We start from the raw sequence: 23,287 nt of genomic DNA on the forward strand, positions 1-23,287 counted from the left end.
AGGGACACAATCATTGGTTATTTTCATCTAGAAAGTTTGTTCTGGGAACAAATTCATGTACTAAAGCCAGAGACAATGGGGCAAAGGTGCAGAAAGCGAAATCTAGCCCTGTCATTCAAACACATTCATTTATATCGATATTTTCAACTTTTCTCCCAACCCAAAAGTGCTAGGTGAACAAGTCCATTAGAATTATATAGTCTGTCTATACATAAGGAAGGCTGGAAGCCAAGCGCAGGGAGTCCTTATATATTGCAGATGAGTGAATCCATCAGAGAGCCATTCCTTCCAATGACAACTTTAATGGAATCAAATGTAAGATATATTTTCGGAATGTTAATATATGAATTCATTAGCTCAGATGTGGCTTTTGGTTAGGTATAGCCTGAGCCAGTGATCTCCAAAGAGAAATGTGTAAGACAATCCCCTGGGCTGCAGAAAAACGTAGAACTTGTATTCAAATTATTTGTATGTTATCCTCTTAAATTTTCTACTTGAGTATGCCTTTTTAATATATGTAACATATTCATGCACCGGTACATATAAATAATTTATACGCACACACACATATGAATTGCAGGCACATGCTAATTTTTTTAAACTAGATTTCAAAACAATATGGAGAGTATTGCTTTTGATTTCTGTTATTAAGGAGCTGGGAGAGTTATTGGGGGCTAGAAACCTACACAGTATGTGTGGATATCAATTTGGGCTAATGTTTTGCCTGAGTGTGGGAAGCACTGGGAAGGCAAATAAAGCCCCAAGTTTGGCTAAGTCTAGGATATACGTGATTGTACCTGGCAAGGTGACTAAGTCAAAAGGTTAAGATCATCTGGGAAAAGCAAGCATCCAGGGTACGTATATTGAATTACAGTTGAATTACAATTTATGGCACATTTACAGATGTGGCCTAAGAGGTCAAGGCAGAAGGACCCCGATGAGTCTAGGACACCTGAGAAGAGACTGAGGTAGGTGAGAGCTTCACAGCCTTCCAAGACTGCAGGTTTAATATGCCCATCAGTCTATCACCCTAAGCAGTCACTCTGTAGGTCTCTGCAGTAATGAGACATGGAACAGGTAGGTTTCAACAGGCAGCCACAGAGGGAGGCCTGGTGAACTCAGGGTATGGATACAAGTCCTAGAAGCCTGAAAATTAATTTGGAGAGAAATAGCCAAAGGTAAGGTAGGAGCACCTGGACATTAACTTTCCCCCACAGCTTTGCAGAGTGTCAGTTCTGCCTAAACAGTAGTATATAATCCCTGGCTAATTCTGGCATATCTAGGTATTACATGATAAAGGGCTGTTTTTATGACACCAAGTTTCTTCTGTCTCCCTCAAATGAAAAAAAAAAAATAAGAAAAATAAATTTAGAAAAAGCAAATGAGAGTCATTTGCTTGTATGTATGTTTAACTAGGTGACTCAAAGTTTATGTGAACCATAAAAATAAATTATTTTCCTCTGGACATGTTTAAATGTCCAGTTTCGTCTCAAGTTTAAAATATCCCTTTTCCAATATAGTTTGTAAGTAAGATGTACCAACTCCTAAGGTGGCCCTGATCCACCCATATCCAATAGTGAAGGCTATAGGTCTTCCTGAGAACAAAATAAAATGGCAGAGAATGTAAGCTGACCACTAAAGGTGACACTGACAGCAGGAGTCCATGTCTCCATGAGGACAGTGAATTTGCAGTGAGTTCCCACCCTGATGGTCACCAAGGAAACAGCGGAAAGGTGTCACAGAGGATCACGAAGCTCTCTCCAGACAGAAAGTACACTGTAGTCCTGCCCACCCCAGGCCATAAAAATGAGACAATAAAATGAATTTTCTCAAGAGAGGAAGGCTGCATCCCTGTCTTGACAAGGCGTCTGCTCACAGATTCTCTTTAGCTGGGATGTGAGCAGCTGAAAGCCAGTGGCTGTTTCTGGAGGCTTTTTTCCAAATGCAGAAGGCTCTGTCTCTGAATTCTGACTGAACTTACCCCTTCCCGCCTCAAAATATGCTCTCTCAGCTCAAAAGTTTGACAAGATCAAATAACCAGAGCTATTTAAATATCCGACTTTAGATAACACCTTTCAAGACAGTTAACAATTCTAGCTTGTTTAGACTCTTCGACTACCGCCTCCTTGGCCCCTACCCCGACACATACACGCACATATCAGAAGCCAGGAGAACTCGTCTTTCTCCTTCAGCCCTCCTTACCATCCAAATGCCAACTTGGCTTACTTCTAGGTTTGGGATTGCTACCTTTCCTTAATCCTGCAACAGCTGCCTCTCAGTGGTCAAGCTAAATCCATTTAGCTTATGTCTGACTTGTGGATCTTCTGGGGTAGAAAAAAATTTTTAAATAATTCTTATGCGTTAAAACAACTGGTCACAATAAGGAAGACTAACGGGCATTCATAACCTGTCACAAGACAGAGTTCTTGTTCTATGCATTATTCATTTATGCAAACTCTTGTAAAGGTACCAAATTCACAGCACAACTGGGCTGGAAAAGTCCCTGGACTGGAGATTACATTGGTATGCACATTTCTGAGGCCTGGTTCTGTTTCACATTTTCATCAGTGGCCTGCTTAAGAGAGCAGAGAGCAAACTCATTAAGTTCCTAGATGGGAGGGATGGCCAGAACATGAGAGTACAGGATTAGAATTTACCCAGCCCTGGCCAAATCAGCAAAACTGTCAGAGTCAAATATGTTCATCAGGGACGGGCAAGGAAGAAGACAGCCGTCCAAATGTAAGCTGAGTAGTGGTAGCTTATTTAGGTGCAGAACTGAGAAGAATACAGATGCAAACACAGACTCACCACAGGAAATAAACGTACCCAGCATAACTGCTGGTGCTCACCGGGGCCTCTGCACCCCCTTCAAGTGGATTCAGATCCCCAGTCAACAGACTGTGGAAGCATAAAGCTTCCACCTCAAGAATTCTGAGAATTCCAACGAGCTTTTCCTTCTCAGGGCTTCCTCTAGCTTCAGATTCCCAGTTCCACCTTTAATAAGCCTGGTTTCTGGTCCACTTCCTTGTCCTGCCCTAGTCACCCTACAGCAAACATGGTTGGCCCAGACATAAAAACCATTTCCCTTCCATGAGCAAATCGTGGCTGCCTGCAGAAGCCTATCTCCTCGGTTGTCTCGGCTCTTGTTTAATCCTTCTGATTAAACTTCTATCCCACGTCGCTTAATAGGATTACTTTCCTAAATATAGACAATTCTCTCTTTTAGAGGAACTCTGGGGCCAGCTGTTAAGATAACAGCATATGCACCTGTGTCACTTAACAGACCCAAGCATGACAAAGTCACGAGGAAACTCTTACTCACAAAGTCACAGTGCTACGACCATGGATCAGCACATTTTTTTCTGTAAAATGATGGATAGTAAGTATTTTCTAACTCAGCTGCAACTACTCAGCTCTGATGGTGCAGCATGAAAGCGCTCATACACAATATGCAAACAGAAGGACCCAGTTGGTTTGGGCCCCCGAGTGGGCCATAGTTTGCTCATTCCTGCTAGACTCAGCCTCAGAATCTGACTTTTAGGGAGGCTTGGCAACCATCGTATTCAACCAGACCATTTTACACCTGTAGAAATCAGGACTCAGAAAGTAAGAGTGACGCTTGTGCAAGTTCACGAGACAGTTAAGCTGGGGTTGAAACTTCAGATTAGAAACAGGTAGCCCAGCCCCCAGCGCCCTCTCCATGGCATCCTTACTAGGCTATGTCCGGAAGATCCTGGCACGCAGTGCTCACACAGCAGGGCTGCTTCTGGAAATCCAGCCACTATGACTGTGGTGACACGCATCAGTCGCAGCGTGTGCGACACACAGCAGTGCTGTCTTGCAGCACCTCCAGGAGGACCTAAGGTGGAAATCTGACTGCAGACTCGGTGAGGCTGACTCAACCACCAAGGGGCAGGCTTCCTGAAACCCAGCACGAAGCCTAGAGCTGACTAGGAAGGGAAACAAGGCACAAAACTCAGAGGACGTCGTTTCATTTAGTTTACATAAAGCTAAAGGTGACACAACCTCACACACCAAGAGAAACGTTTTAAAGAGGAGCAACTGTTTCCCACCTCCTGTTAGAACGAAAAGAGCAGGACTGGAGTATAGGCTAGATCACAGAGAGGACTTACTGGAGGTAACTCTGTTACTCACAAGAACTGCAGGCCGGAGCGAGTCACAGAATTGTCTTAATAATTGGATCTGGGAGTTGGCAACTTTCCAGGAAGGAAATAGACTGAGTTAGTGATTCTCAAAGTCCTTTCTCTCTCATTAAGTCCCCTGAAAGCTGTAGGAAAGAGTTCTTCTCTGAGCCAACAGGGACACATTGACTCATTGTACTTAATGAGAACAGGACAGTTTCTTTAAGAGGGTGGTGAAGTGTAGAACACAAAGTGGATACTGTATTGGAACAAAATAATTGTCCAGATTTCAAAGCAGCCTCCCAGATGTCACTCCCTCGCACTGGCAGGCACTCGTGGTTAATGTGTGAAAAGCCCACCATTCGGGGTCGGAAGCTTATAGCCCCTTCCGAACATGTGTGCGTGTGGACGTGCTTGACGGCTTTCCCTCAGTCGTGGCCAGGGGTTTCTTCATGCGAGACATTCTTAATCTGCAATTTGAACACCCAGTAGCTTGGGCCTATTCCTCCTTGAAAGTCAGGGCCAAGTTTTTATGAGAACTCTTATTTTACGAGCTTTGATGAAGATAAATCATCACATACATCTTGTTACTAATTAAAAATGGCACAAGCTATTCACATATTTCTGGACAGTCCATTTCATGAAACTATCCTAGAAGCACTTGTCTGAAGCCACCACTTTTCTAAAGCCTAGTTTTCTAAATGATGAACTCTTGAGGATTATGATTTCTCATTATTATAACTTTTTTCCAGATGATCCGGGAACCTGCACATCATGCATTACAGGATATTACATGTAAGCCTGGCTTTCTTTTTTTTTTCATGGCATTAACTTTTTCTGCAGTTTAAGCATTACCAACTTAATCCTAAACCCAGTGATTAAAGCAAAGAGGCCCTGCACCCTGAAGTGACTCTCCCCTGTCAGGTTATTAATGAAAAATTCTTGGATTTAGCAATAAGAGCCCAGCTGTTTCCTTGCCTCAAAAGGAGGTCTTCTCTTTCTTGGTCCTGGAAGTCACCCAGCCTGACACTGGTGTCTAGGAATCCTGCCACAGGTTACCAAATTCAGACCTTGCTGTGTATGGACAGACTTTAATAATCTACCCGACCCCAAGCAAGCTGTTTCCAAATGTCTGCGTGGAGACCTCATCCTTAATAGGAGTCAGGCAGTCCAGGATAAAGCCAGGTGTTTTGTTAGGTCTTAATCCTCCCCTGGGTAATGACAGACACAGACCACCAGGTTAAATGAAATGCAGAAAACCATCACCCCTGCAGCTCTCTAGTACAAGCCCACAAATCAGAGCTGGTACGTCTGAAAGTCACCTCCTCTTCCTACTCTAGTCTCCCTCCCAGGGTACTTTGGTGCCTATCTTGGAAGAAAAACTACAAAAAGAAGGGAGATAAAAAGAAAAGGAAGGCCCCAAATAAGACACAGGGTGCACAGTTCCTCCCCGTCATCCTAAGAACTGGAGTTTTGTGGTGAACAAATTCTCACGTCCATTACTTCTCTTCACCTTCCTGTGAAGATTGTCAAAGACCCGGGATCGATGCTCTTCTTCAGAAGAGGACGCTGAGGCTCAGGGAGGTGACTGGCTCACTCATGTTGCACACAAGCTAGTGGGGGGTCTACCCGTGTGTCACTTCAACTTTGCTGGGCCTCCTGGCACCACAATTGCCTTTCTCCTCTGTCACGTTCCCAGAACTCAAAATGTGGTGGTGTTGGGAAGAGATTAAAAGGGTTGGGGAGGATGGAAGGGAAAGAGAAACCCAACAAGCTGAAACATACTGAAAGTGATCTGTTCACCTAATCATTACTTAACCTCATGGTTTTAATTCAACTTCTCCAGAATTGTCTAATATTCTCTACACTGACTGCATCCCTACATCACTGCTGATGGAAGGATTTAAATTAGTATTCCATTGAAACAGGGGAGGGGGTGGAGAAGAGGCCCCCAGATTGCTGTAAGAGAGACCAGATGGCGTTCAATGAGGAGCCAGTCACTCATCAGCACGTTCATGGTGGGCACTTCCCTGCATGTGGCCCCTCCCAGGAACCCCCAGCAGAGATGAACGGCAGAAATGCAAGCATCCTCCGTGAGGCCACGTGCTTGTGGGTACAAAACGCTCCTTTAAGAACCGAGGGAGGAGGACACACACTCAAACAGAAATAGCGACCGTGTAGAAGCAGCTGAGGAACTCTCCTTCCTGTCCCTCTTACAACTCTGCATCCCTCCAGCCTCACTCAACTCCTTCATTTTGACACCAGAACACACCCCTTTCCCTGCACCTACCTCCTCTGTCACCTGAGAGCTGCTTCTTCAGTTCAGCTTTGGAGCCAGCCTTGTCAACCTCTCTGTCCCACTGCTGCTCCCTAATGAGCTTGTTTCATAAAACCCCTTGAGACACAAGTACCCTGAAAAAGCACGCCCAATATCACGAAGGGTAAAGCATGAGCTGTTTCCAGAAACACATATTCATAGCCCTTTAGGATATGTGTAGCAACTTTGAGTGCAGCTAATAAAACACTGCACAATAGTTGTTAAAGAAGAAAGGCAGAGCTTCCCTCTGATATCTTTTTGATGCTGTGAAATTCATCAGAGGGCAAGGTCACTTTCCTTCCGCTCCCCCTTCAAATGAGCCTGTAATTCACTGGAGTCTGAATTACAACATTTACTGTAGAATGAAATAACAGATGATATACGTAAAACCGTAAGTACATAAAAGCGAAGGCACTTCAATGGTAATATTAGCAATCTGGTTACAGACATCATGCTAAGCTGCTTGAACTCAACAATGAACTACTTCAAACCTGGCAGGTGCCATGCGGCAAAAGCACACAGGTTGTCTGTTCAAACGGATCTTGGGTAAAATCCCACTCCCTCTTTGACCTGTGTGATTTTGAGTGCTTAACCTTGAGGCTCAGCTCTCTCATCTAGAAATTAAAAATGAGTAACAGCTGCCATTTGGGGACTGTACAGAGATTTAAATGAGCTAATACCTGACATGTAATCAGCGCTCCATTAATAAACATCAGTTCCCCTTTCCTTCCTCCTAGCCTCTGCCCTGCTGCCCCGACACAGGGTCCCTGGACTCCAGAGGGAGGTGGTTAGTGACCTGGTTTGGAGAACACACAACTGACCAAGAGGAAGTTTTCTCCCTTAAAACCCACCTGTTAAAAATGATGTATAATATATGTATACAGTGAATAAGCTACAAGCATATATTGTACAGCACAGGGAATAGAGCCAACGTTTTATAACAACTATAAATGGAACATAACCTTTAAAACCTGTGAATCACTATGGTGTACACCTGAAACTTATATAATATTGCTCATCAACAATAGCTCAATAACAAAATTTTTAATGATGCATAACATTTGAAAGTTACTAAGAGAGTAGATCTTAAAAGTTCTCATCACAGAAAAAAAATCTGTAACTAGGTATGATGACAGATATTAACTAGACTTACTGTGGTGATCATTTTGCAATATATACAAATATTGAATCATTATGTTACACACCTGAAACTAATGTTGTATGTCAATTATACCTCAAAAAATTAAGGAAAAAGGGTTTATATCTTCAAAAAATGATGTACAGACACACATACGGAACTTAAATTACGGTGGTAAAGAACAATATGTCAACATAACTCACAGAAGAAACTCCTGTCTTCTCCCCACAGGTTTGAACACCACTGTTACAAAACCTGTCCTGAGAAGACCTACAGAGAAGAATTTGGATGCAAAGCGTGTGGCACCAACTGCGGCAACTGTGACCAGCACGAGTGTTACTGGTGTGAAGAGGGCTTCTTCCTCTTGGGTAAGCCCGGAAATGGCATCGTCTGAAGTGAGAACCGGGCTCCAGGGCTCCACCCAGAAATGGGAGAGCTGGTCTGATCAGTCTGAGAGTCTTTCTGTGCCTCTTGTCCAAGGAGGAATTTTAATTTGGTTTGAAAAGAAACATTCGCCAGGACTACTTCCTTCTGCTTTCATAACTGAAGCACAGTTCCTATTGCACTAATTAATCTCAAATATCTCCAAGCTGACAGGGATAAAAAGGGAATGGGAGGGAGGGAGGGGCGCTGAAGAGAAATGCTTCGGAATTCAGGTCACCTGGAATATTCAGACCACGATTCTTTCCTTGAGACTTAATCCATGTTATGTATTCCTTGCACCATAAAAGTTCAACAAAATCCTCTGTCCTAGACTTTGGACAGTTCATTGACTTTGATGGAAATGGATGGTTAGGAAAGACATGCTGGGAGTCTTCCAGCTGAAGAAGAATGGTCCAGTGCCCTGGAATTTTTGTGGGAGAGACAGTGGGGCAGACGGCCCACAGTGACCTTTAGGGGTCCTCTACATAGAGATCATTTTATTCGTGGTTTCTCAAGGCCTTGAGGATGTAAAGATCTTTATTCCAAGCTCCTAACCCTTTGAGCTGCTAGCCAAGTTCAATTTTCAGTTGAAAGAGGATTTAAAGTGTGGGATTTATTAAGACATGTTTCTTGCTTGAAATAAGCTACTGCTATCACAGTTTCTTTATAAATTTTAGAAATATTATTGTGGGGGGGGGGTTAGGTTTATTTTATTACTGGGAACTGAACCCAAGACCTCGTGCCTGCGAAGCACACATTCTACCACTGAGCCATGCCCTCCCCTCATCATGGTTTCTTTAAAAACAAACTAAAGCAAGTATGTTCCTCGGACTCCCTGCGACCTGTCTAGAACTTGGCATTGCGAACAGCCCCAGGCTAAGCCAGCCAGGGTTCCGCCTTCACACCTCCTCCCTGTGTTCTTACGCAGGCGGCAGTTGTGTGAGGAAGTGTGACCCTGGCTTCTACGGAGACCCAGAGATGGGAGAATGTGAGCCCTGCCACCCAGCCTGCGAGACCTGCACCGGCCTTGGCCACGACCAATGCAGCAGCTGCCACGAAGGGTCGCAGCTGCTGCGTGGGACGTGCGTGCGCCCCACCCAGACCCAGGTGGAAGGCAGATTCTGGAATGGTACGTGCTTCCCGAGAGAGATCGCAGGTGTCCAGCTGCCTTCTCTGCCTCCCCCCACCCCCGAACCCTTCCTTTCAGGATCCTCAAGAGATGAAGGCAGCTGTGAAACGAAAGCTTGGAGTCCCAGAGCCTCTTGGATGCTCACTGCGGGAAAGGGTAGGAGGCTGGGGATGGCCTTTGCCAGGAGGGAAAACCCAAGAGGCAATTTACGACTGGTCTGACCACGTGAGATTCTACCCGGGTGGAGTAGACCTTGGAACATATGAAGAGAGTCACAGAGAGAAATGACTACCATTTTCTCAAAGATTTCACAATAGCTTCTATCACACACTCATCTACCTCTTTATATGATAAAGGAACACCAGCGGTGGGACAGGCCTGTTTGGTCAGACAAGACAGAATGGCTCTGAAGTATGGGAGCTCAAGGTCAAAGAGCTGACTTTCCGGCTGCATCCCTAGAACTTACCATTATTCAAGACTGCCTTTTAAAAGTTGCCCTCTCCAGTTGCAGACGGGGAAAGCGGGGGGCTTGAGAGGAGACAGAAGGGACGAGAAGCGTGGGAGCCTGGAACCTCACAGTAAAAGCCCGGATGTGCTCCTCCCCACCTGAGTCTTCACATTCGGCCTCCTCACCCCGAAGCCTTGCTCACGGGCTTCCCAGCAAGGTCGCCACAAACTTGCAGTGACCTCTCCACGCCAGAGGTGGTTAAAAAACAAAATCTTCCTCATGCTGGAAAAATCTGACTCACATTCTATGCAGAGACACTCATGAAAACAAGAGATGCTCTCGTTTGGATTTTGAGGCAAGGATTTGTTTTAAAAAAAAAAAAAAAAGGTCATTTCAGTGCAGAAGCAAACAGCAGCTGAAAGAAGGTCTGCTCAGGACGAGTCTTCTGAGCACTGCAGAGTGATAGATCTGGGGCAGGAGCAAAGGTTCTTGCTGGGCTGCAGAGGAAGGATGTCCACAGCTGCTGTCTACCACAACACTGTCGCACATGTGACCTTAAAGGAAAACCAGCTCAGAGACCATCACCAACCCAGCGGCCAAAGGCCACTGAGAACGCGGGCGGATTTCAGAGACACAGCTGGGAAGAAACACATTCTCTTCAGATTGGGATATCTTCCGTGAATTATAGCTGAACCAAAATGCTGCATATGAGTTTGTCTGGCATGCAGGCATTTAAGAGGCAGTGCAAGCCAAGAGGAAAATAGTCTGGTGCTGTGTTTCTAGCTCTGAACATCTGTATTTTATCTGGCGTCCAGATGATGAAAAGGTTCAGGGAGCCAAGAGTCAGAGCAGACTTGATTCCCTGAATGACTACACGTCCCTTTCAACTGGACTACGCACTCTGCAAGCAGAAATCAGGTCCTGATTGTTCCCCTTTGTCGAAGCACCACACCCACCCCTCTGCATTTTCTACAATCAAAACGTAATGTTTTTGAAGAGAGGAAGGAATTAGTCCATTTGGGGATTTAGCACGAATAAGGAATTTGGGAAGCAGATGAGAATGTTTCTCGTGGCTGGACAAAAGCAATAAAGTCAACAACATGGCTGCACTTTTCCACCTCAACGCACTAGGAAATAAGACATGCAGACTATTAACAGTGATAAAAAAAAAATGTTTCTTCAATGAGCAAGGGGAGACCACAGCTCAGTTTCCCCAGTGTAGAGTAGGCACCACTGAAATGGTCTGAGCCAATGCCTGCATTTTCCTCCTGACTTCTTTTCCTTAAAAAAACACGGTTGATGCCACTGGTAACCTCCCCAAGAAACCCAGCCCTAGGGTGAGGAACGGTTTCTGCCCACGGAGGGTCTGAGAAACCCCCCAGGAGACATGACAATGCAATGTCCCATGAGATCCTCAGGGGGCCGAGGCAGAAAGGGGGCATTAGGGGAAATTTTTAAAAATCCAAATGGAAAAAAAAACCAACAACAACAAGGTTGAGGTGGTAATAGGAGAGCAGAGGGTCCCAGAGGACAGCACTGATTAGCTGAGCTTTTAATATGATGGAAAGCAGACTGCAGTCATCTTGGGTCAACTTAGAGGCAATCCAGACAAATCACAGTGTTTATGAGAGAATGTAACTGCCTAGGTGGTACCAGGAAGGTGTTATGTTGTTGTCGTGGCTTTAAACACAGATTCAGATCCAGGGAGGACACGTAAGATGGGACAAACTTCAGTTCACCCCTTCAGCCACACTACTGCCAGCGGAAACCATCAGATCGTGTCTGCCATCTGAAGACTGCGACTGCCCCCGACATCTAGGTCAGCGTGCGCTGAGGAAGCACCCTGGAAGTAAAAATCCGCTCAACTTCTCTTCTAATAAGGTGGCTGCCCACAAAGAGAGTGGCGATGACAAGAGGGCATCACTCTTTGGCAGCCACCAGCTGAACGGGAACACCTCCCATCCCTGTCCAGGGATGGAGAGCTCCCCACACATCAGGCCACGGCTGGCAGATCCTCCAGCCAAGACAGAGCGGTCTCCAAAGGTGGCTGCTCAACTCACCGCTCTTCCTGCACCAGGAAGTCAGAGCGCAGAAGTACAGAACATCCCCAGACTCCCCAGTCACTAATCTGAAGGTTACTTGGTCCAGTGTCCCAGCACGGCAATTACAGAACCAGTATTAAGCAGGCTGCCCCAGGGCATCAGCAGTGACTCAGCCATCACATGGAGCCACCGATGGCGGAAATGTTCAGGTGTGACCTGCCGTGGGCTTTGAAAGGAGATGATGGCTTCAGCTGGTTTCCTGAAACCATTGTTGGAAATGGAAACAGTTTACTCTTCTATTGCTGTTAAATCATTTGAATTTTCTTAAGTGGTTTTCCCCCTGGAAAGTCCTAGGAATAATTTCTGCAGATTTCCTTACCCACCTATTTCCATCATTGATTAAAACCACGTTTGTAGCAGGCTCTAATTACATATTCTGATGGTAGTCTAATCTACAAAGCACAGACATGGTAAATTAACTTTTTATCTTTGACCACATCCTAACAATTTATCACTAGCCTGTCTTTGATCTTAATTCCTATGCTCTGAGAAAGACTGAAATCCCAGGGTCAGTTACAAGTGCTGGAAGCCACTCGTGTGTGGAAAAAAATTCTCAGGAGGGGGGAGATATGTTACCTGATAGTAATTAAACTTTAGAGAATTTTAAAGATACCATGAAAATCTGATTTTTAGAAGGACTTTGTAGATATATACAGTTGCCTCACTTAACTGAGAAATGAGAATGTGATTTTTACTTAACTAACCAATCAGAACCCAGTGTGCAGGAAATACATGTTTCTGGGTAAGTAAGTAAACTCCTGGCCCAGTGGTATGAAGGAGCCAGTTGCACCCGCTTCCACTGACTACTAAACATCCAGGACCTCTCTAAGTAGATCATTAAACCACTGGCAACTTGAAATCAGCTATGGTGGGAATATTTACACCATGGAAACTTATAAACATGATGAATCAAGCTTTCTGTTTGGTTTGTTTTCCAAAGAGCCATTTTACCACACATCACCACTTTGACCTCTACCAAACTATCTTAAATCCAACTTAATTACTAAGTCATCCCTCTAATGAATGTAGGCTCCAGAATTGGGCATACCTGGATTCAAATCCTGGCTCTACTAGCTCTGTGACCTTGAGCAAGATACTCATCCACTTCGAGCCTCGGTTTCTTCACCTGTAAAATGAGAACATGAAACTATCTCATACAAGGTCATTTGGAGAATTAAATGCTAGAACACATACAAAGCCTCCAGCATATAATATGATACAATAAAAGTTAATCTATCCTCTAACCTTTTAACTGAACCTAGTTTTCACACATGAAACACTAGTTCATTTTCAAAACTACCTTCTTGAGCTCATGAAACAAAGCAATCTGGAGGCCTAGAGAGTAACACAGGTCTGGACAAAACGGTTCCAGAAAGAAGGGCAAATAGTGAGCAGCTGGGATGCCTAATAGCCACACTGAGACCCGACTTATCCAAGAATGCGTACAAAGATGTTGATAGAAGTTTTATTTATAGTAACAAAAAAAAAAGGAGGAAGCAATCTAAAAAACGCAACAAGAGAAAAAATTAAGTGAATTAAGGTTCATGCAAATACACAAACCATTAAAAAGAATTTTTACAAATAATCTTCATGGCAAGAGAAAATGCCTATAGGAGTTATAAAATTAAATGCAAACTGTAGGGTCAGTATTACAAATGCAAAAGATGTAAATGACTATGTATATGTACACATATATAATTATACTCACACATTCAATATAAAGATAGGAAATCTATATGACAAAGTATACACAGCAGACACTTCTGGGTAGTAAGATTATGGGCAAACTTTATCTTCTTTTTTATCCTTTTTGCATTAAAAAAATAAAATACTTTATTTCTTTTAATAAAAAAGAACCTGTGCGCACCACAAGCCCATCTTCAGTGAAGAGCCCACCGCAGGAGCGACGAAGGTGGAAGTTTCGAATCAAAAGAGGTAACAGAGAAATAGGGAGACGACCATCAAACATAGCAGGAGAGTCTCTGTGATGTAGAAATCAGCCTAAGAAGTCAGGCGAGGAGGACCAAACAGGGATGGAGAAGTCGTGAGAGAAGTGGAGAGAGGAGGGGACCACCACAAAAAATATAAGTGGGCGCCCAAAGGGGAGAGACTGGGAAGCATACAGCACTGGAGACTTCTAGAACACACGAGGACATTCCTCAGGTGCTAAGTGTTTACGCTTGGGCAAGGCTGTCAAGAAAAGCCTCTGTCCTCACAGATTTTTAAGAATAGTGCCTTCCCAGTCACTGCAGCATTGTTGAAATAGCAAAGATTGGGGGAAAAAACTACACGGTTACCAATAGGAACGTAGAAAAATGAAGCATGACACATCCACACGATGGAATGCCATGGAGCCATCAGAAAGAAAGAAGAGGTTCTTTATGTACTGATAAAGAATGGTCTCCAAAATACTGAGTTACCAAAAAAAAAAAGCAACATGATAAACAGTGTGAATAGATAAAGTCTATATAAAAAGGGTGGGGGGGATGGGGAGGGAGACTTCACAGTACATGCCTTTTCCACATTTTGAACCACGTGAGTATTGCTTGTTTAATTGAAAAAATTAAAAGAAGAACTTCTGTTTTATATGGTTGAACTATAGTCATTTTTGAAGGATGGAGATTACATTTTCTTGTCAAGGTTATTTCTGGTGAGGGGTGGTGGCGGTCCTGTTCAGTCTAGAATTTCTGGAGTAGAAAACGGAGAAACTACGGTCAAGGTCAAATTTTACTTGTTGAGATTAAGTCACTGATCTTTTATGATAAAAAGCTCTGGCTGGGGGTGACTTCATCCATTGCCCAAGCCTGACTGCTAACTGTGTGTACGGAGTACCCTCTAGTGGAAGTATGAGGACATTACAGAATTTTATGCCAAGTGTACTGAAGTAAAATTAGCAAACTGCCAGAATGTGAGTTATGTTTATGTAATTATAAATGCATGTATTATGTGTAAATATATACATTATATTTTTAAATATGAGAAAATTAATTTTAAAATCTTTTCAAATATAGCATTTTAGCACAAAAATGATAAAATCAACCAATGGCCTGGACATAGAATATTGAAGATTTTCAAGTTGCTCAATGTCTGATGAATATTATTTTGTTATTATTCTTTGAATAACTGCTCTCAACCACTAAATAAGCACCTTTTCCCCAGCTTAGTTGAGATATAACTGACATACGACATTGTGTAGGTTTAACATGATGATTTGAAATGTGTATATACTGCAAAATGATTACCACCTTAAGGCTAGCTGACACATCCATTACCTCTAGGCAGACCGCTTTCATGAAAATCCCAGGGCTAGTATTGCTCTGCACTGGCTAACTGAACTCTTAACAGATTCCCCAGGGAGAGGACATCAGTCAGTTGGTCTACTGGAAAACCAGTGCAAAATTTTCTCTCCAAACTAGGGGAAAAAAACTGCCACTCAGCCTGGCAGGATGGACAATCATTTATATCCACAGATCTCTGTCTCTATTATCCACCTGCCTACCTTCAAACCTAGTTTTCTCTGAAGCAGACTCATCAGGTTCCTAACCATGAGTACCATGAGAGAAACCAAACAATGCCTCCTGGTGCCACGCCAAGTACGGAACAGAGGAAGGAGAAAGGGGAATAAAAGCCTCAAAAATGGGGTAGAATAGTAACAAATGAGGAAACCAGGAAAGAGGAGAGAAGCAGCAGAAGGAACTACCACTGACGGAGCCAGTGTGTGCACACTTCACCCATACTGTCTCATTCAGACTTCACAAGAGTCCTATAAGGGAAGAATCATGTGCTCTCATTTAAGAGACATGGGAAGCAGGACTCTGAAAGTTTAATTACTATATCCATGGTTACCCTGCCTGGAAGGGGCACTGCTGGGCTCTGAAGGCAGGTGTGACAAGAAAGAAAACTCTGCCAGACTGACTTTCAGGAAGAGAAGGAAGGAAATGAAAGGCAAGAGGGGAGGCAGGGAGGGAAGGAGGAAGGGAGGAAGGGAGGAAGGGAGGAAGGAAGGAAGGAAGGGAGGAAGGAAGGCAGGGAGGAAGGAAGGAAGGAAGGCAGGAAGGCAGGAAGGCAGGCAGGCAGGCAGGCAGGCAGGCAGGCAGGCAGGCAGGCAGGCAGGCAGGCAGCGAGAGAGGGAGGGAAATGGTAAGATGCCAATAATAACAACTGACTGAACCTCAGGATCATTCATATGACGTATTCTGAGCTAGAACTTCTTTTTCTAATCTTCCCCTGTGTGAGTCATGCTGATTCCCAAGCGATTACTGAAATTTAGTCAAGATCTGTGTACTGAGTGAGTGATGTCATTGAGGCTGTTATGTATGTTGTGAAATTGCCCCACAGTGTTGCCGACTTTCTGGAAAAGCCTGCGCATCAAATGGTTGTTTGGGGAAAGGGGAAACAGCTTTAACATTTCCTAGTTTAATGGCATATTGACCTGGGATGCCCTATCACCTGACCAACCAGAAAGCTCTTGGGTGGCTCCGTTATGCTGACGTTTAGCGATGACTGGGAGCACATTTAAGAGATCAATTTGGGTCGCACACCACAGTGGCTACTCTGAAGAACACAAAGACCCAAACATCAACCAGTTACGAGATCTGGTTCCAAAAAACAAGAAACAAACAAAAAAGAGATTAAGTTTCTCCATGAAAGGCACAATGAATTCTCAGTTATCATCCTGGAGTGAAGCAAAGTGGTCATCTAAGAGTCTTAGGGAAATAAGTGATTATCTTTGACTCGAAAACTCACACAAGCATATACACAACCACACACTCACTCACTCCCACACATTTTTGAAATATGAAAGAAGAAACGCTTGTTAGTTCAAATATCCCCATAGTGTTTAAGGTTATCCTGTCACTGGGAGTTTGCCAAGAAAGTCTTGATAATCAATTGTCAATGAAGGAGTAACAAAATAAAATAAATGAAGCCCACATGGTTGGCATTGGGTGGTGTCAACACTTAGCTAATGTAAAATCTAAGGGGTTCTATTTTGGGTGAAAAGGGAAATGAGATTACCCATGAGATTGCTCTCAACACCGTAGTACTATGAGTCTGTTCAAAAGAGACGGACTTCCTGTTTCTTTCCCTACACAGACCTTTTGAGAAGATACCAGCCTTGTGATTCTTCTTGTAAAACCTGCCATGGATCTGCGACCCTGTGCACTTCATGTCCGAAAGGTTAGTGTGGTGTGTGACAGGAGATGGCAGTGGCCAGTCCAATTCACTGTAACTCATGTATATTAGCATCTTTATGTAAAAAGTTTGCAGGATTTGATCTAGTCCCATCACATGATCCCATCCCAGTGGCTGCTCTGGAAAAATAGAGGGATCCAAATACTGACCTATAGTAAAAACTGGTGCTCAAGAAACCAAAATAAAAAAGAAATGTTTCTTATCCAAAAGCACGAAGAAGTTAGTGATTGATTTGGCCACAGAATTTGTTAGGGTCTCTGGGTACCTGACATTGCTAGAGGTTCCACTATTCTTTTAAAGTGCATTAGCTGAAGCAAGAGAACTGAAAGCAGAGAACGTAGGCAGGGACAGAGTCTACCTGGTATTCCCTCCTTCATTTCTGGGAATTTGGGGAAGGAAAAAAAAAAACAAGAGCAACAACATAACAGCTCAATAAATTAACTGCTTTGTCTCTAAGAACACTAAATGACCTGGAGGATGGTGTATTAAGATGGTTCATTAACATTAAGAATTAAGAATGCAGCGGGGAGGGTATAGCTCAGTGGTAGAGTGCATGGTTAGCATGCATGAGGTCACGGGTTTGATACCTAGTACCTCCGTTAAATAAATAATAAATAAATAAACCTAATTACCTCCCCCTCAAAAAACAAAACAAAACAAGAAAAGGAATTAGGAATGTTATACTCCCATTAAAGTGGGCATTACGTTGGAATGTGCAATGTTAATAGTGACATCAGACTGAAAAACAACAGAACTTAAAATGATAGATATGCCATGATTCTACCCCTACAACACATAAAGTCTACACACACAAACTGAAGGAATTTTTCTTGGAATTTTGGAGTTTAGGGTGATTTTCAAATTGTTTTCTTTAATAAAGATGTTATCTGATTTTTTTTTATTAAAAATAAACAGATGGACCGTCCATTAAAGGTAGAGTTGAACGGAAGGGTTGCTACACTGTTAGTGCCGTAACAGGACAGGCTTCGGAAAGCAGAAAAACAAATTACATCAGGCCGGGCATGTACAACTGCCTCACACTCGGAAGACAGACAAACGTCTTAACAGACTGATGGACTGGGCAAAGGGAAGCCCCATGGTGACCCACAGCAATACTAGTAGGAAAGTCAAAGAAATACATCAAAGCATCTGCTGTCAGTTTCCTTTCTAGAGCTTTAAGTCCTCCTGAAATACTCAGCACCACTGACAGCTATTCTGGTAGTTGTGAAATAGGTGTTCCCGACACTTGGGTCTTCAGAGCAGGTAAAAAAAGCCATTGGGAGTGTCAGTTCTCTGCCTGCCTGTGTCTGCTGTTGAATTGGGTATGCGATGATCATCTGACCTGCCTTCTTCCCGGGCTTCCTAGGCACGTATCTGTTGGCTCAGACCTGCGTCTCATCCTGCCCCCAAGGCACGTGGCCCTCGGCGCGAAGTGGCAGCTGTGAGGGCTGCGCAGAGCACTGCGCCTCTTGCTCCGAAGGCGGCGTTTGCAAAAAGTGCCAAACGCAGCCAGACCGCCCGCTCTTCCTCCACAAAGGCAGATGCTCCAGCAAGTGCCCTGAGTAAGTCTTCCTCTTCCTTCCACTTGCTGCTCGTGTTCGTTCTCCTGCAATATTTTGGGGGCAGTTCCTTCCTATTCACAAAAGAACTCTTCCTTCCCCTGAATAGAGCACCTACCTCAGCCTCCCTTCTTGACTGTCTGACATCACTGTTGGCCACAGCAGCCAAAAGTTATGTACAGCCAGATGCGCACTTCTCCCGGGGACCCTTGTATGTGTGCATTTTGACTTTTGTGAAAATATGTTATTTTTGTAACTCGTATTGATGATCAGACAGTTGTCAGGATTTTTTTCCATCACAAAAGTGAGGCTGTGATGGGCTATGGAACACACAAACCTCTAAATGTTGAAAGTGAGGTATGAATCACAGATAATGAATAACAAATACCTGGTTAATTATTGATTCCTCCTGGCTCCCTCGGTCCCCTGGTTTAGAATTCCTTTACTCTTCCCATCAATGGTCCTGCCTCCAGGGTTCACCTAAATGAGCAGTGGGAATAGAAGACAGAAAAGGACATCAGGAAACTCTCAGTGACAAGCCACAGAAACGTCAAAGAGAGTGACAGAAATGTGGGGTTTATTACTGCACACAACAAAAAGCTTGGAGATCCAGTATCAGTTATTTCAGTGGCCAGTGCTTCACTAGTAACCCACAATCTCCCCATTTTTGCTATCGTGTCTTCCTAAGCTTGTTCTCCCGAGCCCATCAACATCACCACTGCATGCAGCAACAACCAGAGACAGAAAAGGGCCCTTTTCCCCTCGTTTATCTCTTCTTAAGAGGAAAGAAAACTTCCTCAGACTATCCTGCACATCTCATCAGCCAGAACGCATCACTTACACCTTCCTAAACTGATCTCTGGCAAGGAGAATGGAGACAGAAGCACTGATGAAGGATGATCAAGATTCTCCCCTGAATACCCACAAATCACACCACCGACAGCCAGGAAGAGTGGAGAGAGGGAGGCAAGAAATGATTTGGGGGAAGCAACCAACAACATCAAAAGGAATTAGAAGTTTCATTCGCCCACTGATTAAAAGGACTTCATGATGAAAAACAACAGCTATTTTCTAATGACCTGTGATTGATCCTGTAGGGTGCAAACAGAAGTCACGGTACTGACCCTCAAGAGGTACCCAATCTAGTGTGGAAGCCAAATGTATCCAATTCAATTTTATAAGTACACATTTAGCACCAACTGGGTGTAAGAACTGATATTGGAAGCTAAATTGAGATCAGCTAAAGGAACTCTGAGCTTGCAAAAGGCTCACAGCCCAGTAGGGAAGGTTTACATCAATCAATGTCATACTTCTCAGGGCCTCAGTACACAAAGGGATTCCAAGGGAAAAGAAACCATTTAAAAACAGCTACTTATTGAGAGCTTGCAATACGTAGGCATTGCACAAAGGGCTTCAAAAGTACTATCGCAACAATCCTCACAAGAATCTTCTTACCCTGATACAGCTGACCCTTGAACAACACAGGTTTCAACTGCACTGGGCCACTTATAAGCAGATTTTTTTCAATAAATACAGTATGACACAATCCATGGTTGGTTGACTCCAGAGAGCAGAACCTTGGGTATAGGGGGCCAACCATGGGACTTGAGTATCTGCAGATCTTGGTATTCGCGTCGGGTCCTGAAACCCACCTCCTGCAGTTCCTGAGGGACACTGCCCCATCATTCCCCTCATTTACAGATGAGGGAGGGTGCAGCACGCTCAGCATCACACAGCTAATACATGGTATGGTCAGGCTTCAACCCAAAGCTCTCTAGCACCGAAGTCCACGTGATTAACCATCGCACAGCACCACCTTCTCAACCAATTGGGGCTTTTTGTTTTTTAATGACAGTGTTACCGAGATACAATTCACATACGACACAATTCACCCATTTAAAGTGTACGATTCAATGGTTTTTAATATATTCACAGAATTGTGCACCTATCACAATTGACTCTAAAATATTTCCATCATCCCCAAAAGAAAACTCTGTACCCTTTTAGCAGTTACTCCCAATTTCCCCCATCCCTAAGCAACCACTAATTTACTTTGTCTCTATAGATTTGCCTATTCTTGAACAGTTCAGATAAACAGAATAATACAAAATATGACCTATTGTGACTGACTTCTTTTATTCAACATAATATTTTCAAGGTTCCTCTCCAGCTAATCTGCCCTCTTCAGAGGCCCCTCTGACTACTGTGGGGAGAAGCCCCACAATGGTTCTGTGCAGGAGGTACCATTCATGACCCTTCCATGTAACACATGGGGTGAGGGCTCTAGCTGGGTATTTGAAAAGAGAATTAATGGTGAAAGGTTCAGGGTAAGAGAACCAGGGAGCAGAAGGGAGTATAAGGCAAGACTGAATCAGAAAACACCCAGCTCCCCTTCCCCAACCACCATACTCCAACCTTATAAAGTTGGCAAAGATATTATCATACAACAAGGGTGAAGGTCATAAATCTCCCTGCCAAAGTCAATTATTGCTTCTTCATTAAACTTTGCCATGGTGGGATTGAACTGGTTATCATTATTATTATCACCTTACTTATTCAATCACTACCACGCTTTCTGCTGTCTCTTGGATTCATCAAATGTTTCAGGAATTGACAATGCATTAAAGTGTGGAAGAAAGAGATGCATTTTGCCTTCATACAATTAGTGGACCACTCCTCACTTCTTTCCTCCAAATCTGGGCTGGACCACTCTTAGGAAGCAATGGGTCACTATGCACATACTTGGCAGCCACGATATTTTGTATTTTTTGAGAAACAGGGAAGTTACTAACATGACCAAATGCTGCAGACTATGGAATCTGCACGAGTAGTGCCCTGCTGTCTTGAGTAGGGTGGTCTGATAACCATGCAGTTCCCTGACTTTGTGTTTACAAATAAAGCAGGGGAGATAGAGTCTGAGGAACATATAACACCCAGCCTGGCTTGACAGCTTTGTTGCTGTTTCTGAGAAAACATCCATTTAGGTACAATCCACCCTAAAATAGCGGTAAGACGTATAACAGGAGTACAACTTGCAATGAAATGGCATCCAGGTACTCAAGATTATTTATAAACTGACATTGGTGGCCACTGCTTTTGCAAATATGGTATATGTTCATCAAAAGAAAAAAGTTTAAGTGGCAGCATATATCATGACAGTGATTGTTTAAAAGGCAATTGGAAACTTAAAAGTGGGCTCAAATTCACCAAATATGAACAGATTTGAAGCACTCGTAGAAGAAAAAATGGTCTTCCTTTAAATGCTGGCTGTCCCTGCCTTAGCTGTCTGTAAAATATAGGTGAAGCTCCAGGACCATACAGCGTTTGCATTATATACATATTTATCTGGACAGAAAGACTTCAACATAAAGTACTTCGAATTTAACAATTTAATACAGGTGGCCATTTCTTCTCAAAAGAATATGTCTTCTTAAATAAAAACAACAGTGACATAAAGCATTAACAAAAAAGTCTTGTAAGTGCAGAGAAGACAGCACGACAAATTACTAGCCAGATCTCTGTGGAGAAGGCTGCTTTTAGATAAGTGGCTTCCTGACAAACACCTTTTCACGCTGCCTTCCACCTGCCTCCAGCTTCTGAGATTCACGTATTTTTGAGTTAGTAGTAGCCTTCAATGGTTTTTTTTTTTTTCCTTTTTTGCTTGAATCCATCTCTTTCATTTCAGCATCTCACCTGACATACACTGACTCCCTTATGAGAAGAGTCTGAAAAAGATTTCTTCATGTTGCATCTTTTCCAATTCTGTACTAGAACTGCTAATCCTGAATGCCCAGAAACTATTCTGTAGAGACCTTGAGCAGGTCTAGCACTGAAAATTCCCCAGAGGCCAGGTGATATCACATGGCCCAAAGCCACCAATCACTAAACACAGGTTGGTCCTTCTTGCATGGCCAATCCCTAACCTAAAACTATAGGGTGTGACTGCCCCACCCTGAGTCATTTTGTTAGCATAAACTTTCAGGTATGGTCAGAGGGACCTATGACATTCCTACCACTTGGAAAATTCTAAGAATTTAAAAGTTAGTTAGGGAGAAAGGCCAGACCCCTCTTTGGAAGAGGCCAATTCCTTGCTACACATAAAGAAAGTCGAATCCACCAAATTCTCATTCAGGTAGATGTGATATGTTTAAGAACGCACTAAATTTCCTTAACTATGAATTTCTCAAATTCAAACTCTTGATGAGCATATAATACATTTCTATCCACTGTCTTGTCAAATTAATTTTTAAGAGATTGACTTAATTGGACAAAGTGGTACAGTTCAAGTATTCATCATGGTCCAAAATAAAACTAAGGACACTCATGAGTGAGGAAGCCTGGCCTTAGCTTTCATCTGGATGCCACTGAGCTCCCCCTCTGCTACCTAGACTGCTTTCTCCTCCAATTTTTCTACTTAAAACTACATTAGAGATTTTACTTCTATTCACCCCTGACACATTCAGCACATTTTTGTTTACTAAATAAATATAAGAAAATAATGACTGAAAGAATGATTAAATGGGTGTGAATGAGTTAATCAATTAATTAAAACATCGAGTAAAGATGCTGGGTAAGAGTGGTTTCTCATTGGCTTTAGGGTTCAAAGAGGACTCCAGTACACTGAATTACTTGCTGCAATTCTCCACCTTTCCTTGCATCTATGCCCTCTGCCTGTAACAGCAGCAACTCCCACAAGAAGCAGAATGGACTTCCCTGATCCTTGACCGTGGTCTTTGTTATTTGATTTGCTTTAGCCAACGAGATGTTAGCAGAAAAGTTGCAGAGGCATAAAATGTGTTTGCCTGTGTTGACCTGATGGATAGACTGCCAGATATT

The 23,287-nt window shown here is 43.3% G+C and overlaps 1 protein-coding gene across 3 annotated transcripts in view; it reads left to right on the top strand.

Moving 5' to 3' along the window:
- The window catches only part of PCSK5 (proprotein convertase subtilisin/kexin type 5), a 413,713-nt gene that overhangs the window by 358,949 nt on the left and 31,477 nt on the right, over positions 1–23,287 (top strand). For 2 of the 3 annotated variants that reach the window (XM_032477865.1, XM_032477866.1), the window contains exons 25-30: positions 4,895–4,937; positions 7,829–7,965; positions 8,949–9,149; positions 13,554–13,634; positions 16,794–16,877; positions 18,259–18,454. In XM_032477865.1, coding sequence (XP_032333756.1) covers positions 4,895–4,937; positions 7,829–7,965; positions 8,949–9,149; positions 13,554–13,634; positions 16,794–16,877; positions 18,259–18,454 — 742 coding nt within the window. The remainder of the gene's footprint in view (positions 1–4,894; positions 4,938–7,828; positions 7,966–8,948; positions 9,150–13,553; positions 13,635–16,793; positions 16,878–18,258; positions 18,455–23,287) is intronic. The other variant, XM_014562872.2, reaches the window with a different exon arrangement.

Source organism: Camelus ferus, chromosome 4 (genome assembly GCF_009834535.1).
Source record: "Camelus ferus isolate YT-003-E chromosome 4, BCGSAC_Cfer_1.0, whole genome shotgun sequence".
Classification (NCBI taxonomy): Eukaryota; Metazoa; Chordata; class Mammalia; order Artiodactyla; family Camelidae; genus Camelus; species Camelus ferus.